General features: G+C 39.3%; 1 protein-coding gene across 1 annotated transcript in view; it reads right to left on the reverse strand.

Annotated features, from left to right (window-relative positions):
* The window catches only part of SYT16 (synaptotagmin 16), a 150,158-nt gene extending 143,148 nt beyond the window's left edge, over positions 1–7,010 (reverse strand). Inside the window, 2 exon segments of the mRNA XM_068992202.1 lie at positions 3,823–4,002; positions 6,941–7,010. Coding sequence (XP_068848303.1) covers positions 3,823–4,002; positions 6,941–7,010 — 250 coding nt within the window.
* Positions 7,011–7,554: the final 544 nt, after the last annotated feature.

Genomic DNA, 7,554 nt, shown 5'->3' on the forward strand with positions numbered 1-7,554 from the left:
TCTCTTTTCCTGTAGTCCCTCCAAGCCATGGGCTGCCCTTCCCAGTGGTGGAAAGCCTTTCTTCTTCTCCTCCCTGCCTGGGAGGAACCACCCTCCTATACATCCTCCATCCTTTCTATACTGTGCTTCTGGAAATTAAGCTCTCTGCTCCAACTTCTAAATGTTGCCTTTGATACATAAAGAAAGCTTCTGAGGGAAAAACAAACAAAACAAAATCTTATCTCTCTTTCAAAACTAAGATTCTTTAAAAACTATTATTTCACCATGGGATTTTTATTTTTAATCAACTTTTATCTCAACACTGAACATTTCCACCAATTAAAAATGAATAAAATTTTTAAAAACACTGAACAATGGCTTCTTTGTTCAACCCATATCTACCCTTCCCCCAAAGCAATCACTACCAATAAATAACACAAGTACTTTGCATTAAGAAGTCAATCCATGTAACAGACTTAGCAAGTGTGTGGATAGTAAATGCTAAATAAATGATAGCCATCAATTATTATTATTACCTATGTTATTAGGAAGAAACTGTTTCAGTTCTTTATCCCTTACCTACATTCAGATAAATGATATGTGAAAATCCATTGAATTTTGAAAACAATATATAGTCTAAAAGGCATTTTTGTGGGGCAAATTATTTTGTACAATGGGCTCAGAAAATAAACTGTCATGTCTGCTTCTCTAATGTTATCACAGAAACAAAAAAAAATTATTTTATTCTTCAGAACCTCACACATATATTAGATTATAATGATTAGGTTGCTAATATCCAGCCCTTTTTGATATATAAAAATGGAAATTTCATACGGTTCAACCTCAGAGTAAGATGGTCTTGTTGGTTTTTAATCATTTTCATTAGGTCTCCTCCATTCATAGACTGAGACCTAGGGAAGAAATTGCTAGGGTAACCCCAAGGATCGACTAGGACTGCATTGTAGCGATGGGGAGAAACCTAGCCCAGACTCACAAATTTGCAAGAGAGGACTTAAGACCCAGAGAAGTGAAGTGAACCTCCCAAAATACCACAGCCAATTAGTGGCAAAACTAAGCTCTGGCTGTCTTCACTGTGTCTCTTTCTACCATACCAGGCTGCCTTCCTCCCTTCCTAACATTTGTCAAAATATGTTGAGAACATCCCGTCTTCACTGAGAAGTCAGGGCTCTGCGGATGATAATTAAGGCAGACATCAAAAGTTAGATAAAATCTGGGCTAGAGCAACATTTTTCAAAGACTCTTGATCAATAATAATTAAACTTTCAAAGGAGAAATGTCAAAATGAAGGTGTTTGTTTCTAAGTTGTAATTTGTAGATTCTCCTGATTAAACTATTTTTAAAGCTCCCTTCAGATGATCCCACTCTGAGTGTTGCTTGAGCTAACAGCTTCTGGTTCATGCTTTATTGTTATTGTTTCAATATTATCTTTGACTTATTTGCAAGTATAATTCATAATTGTCTCTAAATTACTCAGATAACATGTCAAACAAGACAAAAAGAAAATAATCTTAAATAGCTCTAACCTTAGTTCTTTGTACTTATTAGAGTCTGAAAAGGAGAAAACATCACCAACTTTAATCTCCCAATTTAAGTAATGAATACAATGTGTTCACGTGTGATGTCACTCCTAGAAGCCACTACTATGACTGGAATTGTGTTAATACTACGCAACTATGGTTAAAGTTCTATTAGGTCTTTTACCATAGGCATCATGCTGGTATCCTTACAAAATTAACTCACATAATCAAGACCAACCCTGTAAGGGGTGTGTTGACGACCCCGATATACAGATAAGGAAAACATTTAGAATGGTTCCATAATTTGCCTCAGTCATACAACTAGTGAGGGTGAGTTGCTGAAAGAGGAAAGAATCACTATGAACCCTAACTCCATATCACCTCATGACCAAGCCGAAGTCTCACCTATGTCTCAGCTGAGACAATAGTGGCTAAAGCATTTGTAAGTCCAGATTTCACATGAAAAATTCTATTTTAAATATTCCACTCTGTTTTCAGAAGACAAGCCAGATGTCTCAAGTGGAGTTCAAAAACTAAGGCTACTGCAACAGTAAGAATGCCCAATCAACTGTCAGAACTACACTTTACACCCCTTCCATTATTCTCCCCTATGGTGATTTTAAGAGACATTGCACACTCTTTGATACTGTTTCCTTAAAAAGTGGACCTTAATCCCCCTTCCCTGAAGATAGACTGTACTTAGTAAATGACCATAATGTGGTGGAGGAGATATTGAATGACCTTCCTAGACTAGGTCATTAAAAAACTGACTTTCTCTTGCTCTCCTCTCTTGGATCATTCACTCTGGGGGAAGCCAGCTGCCATGTGAAAAATATATTCAAGCAGCTCTGTGGAGGGTTCACATAGCAACTAAAGCCTTCTGCCTGGAAGTGAAGTCATCAGCCCCAATCAAGCCTTTAGATGGCTGCAGCTGACATTCTGATTGCAGCATCATGAAAAACTCTGATCTGTAATAACCACTCAACTAAGCTAACCCCATATTCATCAACTTTGAAAACTGTGAGATAATAAATATTTGTTGTGGGGTAATTTGTTAAAGCAGTAAGTAATTAATACATGACAGTGAAGTGAAAGTGTTAGCTGTTCAGTCGTGTCCAACTCTTTGTGACTCCAGGGACTGTATCCCACCAGGATCCTCTGTCTATGAAATTCTCTAGGCAAGAAAACCACAGTGGGCTGCCATTTCCTCCTCCAGAGGATCTTCCTGATCCAGGGATCAAACCCAGTCTCTTACATTGCAGGTGTATTCTTTACCATCTGAGCCATAAGGGAAGCCCCATATTCATCAATTTTGAAAACTGTGAGATAATAAATATTTTTGTGAGGGGTAATTTGTTAAAGTAATAGATAATTAACACATAATTATTCCTAAATTATGCCTTTTATTATAGCAAAGTGAACAAGTTAAACCATATTTACATAAGGTACCATACCAATAAATCAAATATTGTCATTGGTCCAGGCTATGGGATAGCTAAGGGGTGTTTTCCTCAAGGCCTTGCCCCAGCTCAAACACATAATGTAAGACTGTCCCTCCACCAGTTGTCATGCCCCACCCATGGGCCATGGGGGAGAAGAGTGAGAATCAGACTAACAAATTTTTTTTAAAAAGCCAAGTGGTTACCTATAAAATAAGAGTACTGTCTTTAAACATCCAGCTTTTGTGTGATTATAATCACTTTGTGATAACATCCTGTATCACAAAGTTCTATCCTTCAGTAATTGAAAATAGAATATGTTCTTTAAGAACCAGAAGCTGATTATTTCTTTTAGTGTGTTATTTTCCCCATTAAATTGAAGGGAGGAAAGATTCAATGAACTTAAAACCTCCCTTTAGAAAAGTGACTGTTGCCATACAAGGTGGGGAATGGCCCTAAGCACTGAAAATCTCAGAAACATCTAACCAAAGTGAAGTGTCAATATCATTCCAAAATAATGAAACCAAAACACATCAAGGCTCTTGTCAATCAAAATCCTTTTTTTTTTTTTCCTTTTCCTTCAAGCATTAGTCAGAGGGAAACTCAACACAGACATCTAAAAAGCTAAGAAGACGGGAAGCGGTGGTCAGCCTTTTCCCATCTGCTCTTTGGACCCTAAAGAGAGCATTACTTTCCTAAAGCTAACGTATTCTTTGGTAATGTCCATTCATCATGCCACCACAGCAGCTGCTAAACTGCTCATGTGTGACTTCTTAATGGGGTCCATCCAGGAACAGTGACATTCCTTCCCCGACCAAAACCACAGCCAATGCCAAGCTCAGGAGACTGCGAAGCATAATGCTTACCTGGTCCTTTGCAGATTCCAGTCTTGTCTTTAGAGTGCTTTCTCTTCCCGCGTTGCTCCAGGCATGGAAGGCCTCCTGTGGTCTCGAAACTCAGCTTCTTGTTGATGAAGAGGAAGAGGACAACCAGAAGAACAAGAAAGACCCCAGCTGCAGACAAGAAGCCGATAGCCTCGGGAGGGACTAGCAAGAGAACACAAAGGAAAAAGTATCACCAAGTGAACCACCTTTTAGTTCTAACAACTGATCAAAGTTATCTGGAATCTTCACAATTATGAGAATGCCAAATACTCTGCAAGCCCTGACCTGCTGGCATCCCCAGCACTGTGTACAGGGGAAAGGAAAGGACTATTGCCAGGTCCATCAGGCTAGGCTGGCTCCTAGATGACAGACCTCCATTCCTTTACACATATGGCTTCTTCTGCCTATAATAGAACTCCTCTGGCCCCTCTCCTTCACTTAACATTCAACATCAAGCATGCAAGCTATTAGATATCAGTCAAATGAGTTGCATTTGAATATGGCTGACCAGTGCTATAAAAGCAAGTCTTTTAAAAATACAACTGCTTAAAACTTAGAAAAACTAATTATACAAGACAAAGTTGCAGACATACATCCATCAAATTAGCAACTGGAGGAAAGTCATTTCCTGGATATGGTCTTTCTAATTCAACTAAGCAACACATGATGGTGATGATTACCAATGGTAAGAAACCAATGACAAGAAAATTCCTAATCTGTGCATCCATATTATAAATTAGAATTATATTTTGAATGCTAATATTTTAGAATTTTAGAAGATGAATTTCCATCTTCCCCTGCCCCCTCCTCATCAAAAAATTCCCGAGCTTTAAATGACTCTGTGCTGCCCAGGTCCATAGTCCCAGCTATTGAGTTCAGCTCTGAGGTACATAGAACAGAAAGGTCAGCGCTAGTTCCAGGTTGAGAGAAGATTCCTTCAAAGAAATGTCATTTGAGTAAAGATAACATTTCATAAAGAAATCCAAAAATCAAGTTGTATAAAGGAATCAATCACAAAGCAGGTGTCAGGAAGAGTTATTCAAGGCAATTGGGTATATGTGAAAGCTTATGAAAATGACTCTCCTGAGAGTAGTTTTAATTCTTGAGCAGGTTTAATATGTGGATTAATAATATGAAGAGATAATATACAGCTCGTGCTACCTTCCAGATAAAGAGAGAAAGGATGAATCAAACCAGTCCCAACCCTATGAAAAGAAAATAAATGGCACTGCCTCACTAAATCAATCCAGTGGCAAGCCAGAGAAAGAACAAACAAGACAAAAATAGCTTTGTAATCTTCAAAATGATAATAGTGCCTGCTTATCAAAACCAACATATATTGTGAATTTAAAAAGTATGCATGCATTGATTATTCCCTCTGCCTCTACAGGCAACACAGGTAGCAACATTTACTGGCATAGGTTCAGCAGTCACACCACCTGGGAAGAAATCTCAATTTGCCACTTGTTATCTGTGTGGCCTTGAGCAAATTATTTAACCTCTCTGTGCTTCAGTTTTCTAAGTAATAAAAGAAGACAATAAATATAGCTACATTAAAGATTAAATGAGCTAACACATGGAAAATAACCTGTATGGCACCAAGCACATAGAGCGTTCTCAAACAGGAATTAACATCTCCCTCAGTAGCATCATTATCAGCTTTGCAGACCTTTTAAAATACCTAGGAGCAGTCAAATATGAGATGGATGTGTTGCTTTGTACACAGGCTGTGCTCCACACCCCATTTCCCTCTCTTGCATTAATTATACCAGAGGGATGGGGAAGGGATAAAGTAGGAGCCTGAGAATAGCAGCTACAAACTACTACATATAAAATAGATTAAAAAAACACAAGGTCCTGTTGTATAGCACCAGGAACTATATTCAATAACCTATAATAAACCATAATGGAAAATGATATGAAAAAGAATATGTCTGTATATGTATAGCTTAAACATTTCACAGTACACCTGAAACTAACACTGTAAATCAACTACACTTAAAATCATCTCTATCTCCCCCCTCCCACCAATTCTTGTATTTTCAACTACTTCCCTTAGTAGAGACCACATTGTTTTCACCTGCATTAAAAATAATGTCACTAACTGTCTCCCATCCTTAAGAGCCCCTCCTTGTCACCATATGCTCTCTTCAACCATGCTGCTGCTGCTGCTGCTGCTAAGTCACTTCAGTTGTGTCCGACTCTGTGCGACCCCAGAAACGGCAGCCCACCAGGCTCCCCCGTCCCTGGGATTCTCCAGGCAAGAACACTGGAGTGGGTTGCCACTTCCTTCTCCAAGGCATGAAAGTGAAAAGTGAAAGTGAAGTCGCTCAGTCGTGTCTGACTCCTAGCAACCCCATGGACTGCAACCCACCAGGCACCTCGGCCCATGGGACTTTCCAGGCAAGAGTACTGGAGTGGGGTGCCATTGGCTTTCTGCTCTTCAACCATAGCCCTGCTTTTTCCCAGTCACAACTGACCATCTTCAGAATACCCTACACTCATCTCCACTTTCTTACCTCCAAAGCCTCTAGGATCCTTTACCCAGATTCCCATTGATCTCCAAGTACCCAGCCTTACCCCTCAACAAATCCCTTCTCCACAAAGCAGCCAGAGTGATCCTTCTGAAGTAAGTCTGATTTGTTCAATTGCCCCACTAAAGCCCTCTGCAGTGGGTTTAATTGTGACCCCCAAAAGAGACATCCACCTTGAATCTCAGAATGTGACCTTATTTAAAATAAATTAGGGTAGGATCTTCAGATGAAATTATCCAGGATCAGGGTGGGCACTAAATACAGTGATAAGTATCCCTAAAAGACACTGAAAAGGAGAAAACACAGAGAGAAGATGACCATGTGAAGATGGGAGAAAAGATTGAAGTTATGAAGCCAACTGAGGAATGCCAAGGCTTGCCAGCAGCCGCCAAGAGCTAGGAGAGAGCCCTGGAAGAAGTACTCTGTCAGAGATTCCAGAGGAATCAACTTTGCTGATATCCTAAATTTGGACTTCTGGCCTCCAAAAATGTGAGAGAACAAATTTGTTGTCTTAAGCTGTCAAGCATTTGGTAATATGTCATGGTAACCCTCAGAAACTAATTTACCCTCCAACAGCTTCCCATCACCCATAGGACAAAACTTGAAGTCCTCAACTTGGTTTGCAAGACTTTTCATGACCTAGCTGCTGATTCTAGCCTTTATCACTCATCACTCCCCAGCATCAAACTCTTTGTTGCCATCATATTCATCTATTTCTGGTTCCCCAAACATAGCTCACCTCCAGACCTTTGGAGAGACTATTTCAAATACATGGAATGACTGTGCACTCTCTACTCTCTAACACTGATACTAGACTTCCTCTGAAAGCCTTTTTTGTTCCTCTTGACCAGGCTGGATGCTTCTACTATGAGTTCCCACCCACTGAGACTTCAACAGCTTTTTCAAGTGTTTTCAAATGTTAAATTTTCAACTTCATAAGAACAAGGACTTTGCCTCAGTTACCCAATGTGCTCTCAGCAGCTAGCCTAGGAGATGCATGATACATATTTGATGCTTAAATAAATATTGCATTCTTCTGTGCTATGATATGTTGATACATGGAAAGAAAATATATACCTCAAGTAGGTCAGTAACACTAACAACATAAGATATGATTTATATCAGATCCAGGCTTAGGGAAAAAAAGGTTCATCTATTGTCTATAAGCAGAAACATTTGC

The sequence above is a fragment of the Capricornis sumatraensis genome, chromosome 2 (assembly GCF_032405125.1).
Source record: "Capricornis sumatraensis isolate serow.1 chromosome 2, serow.2, whole genome shotgun sequence".
Classification (NCBI taxonomy): Eukaryota; Metazoa; Chordata; class Mammalia; order Artiodactyla; family Bovidae; genus Capricornis; species Capricornis sumatraensis.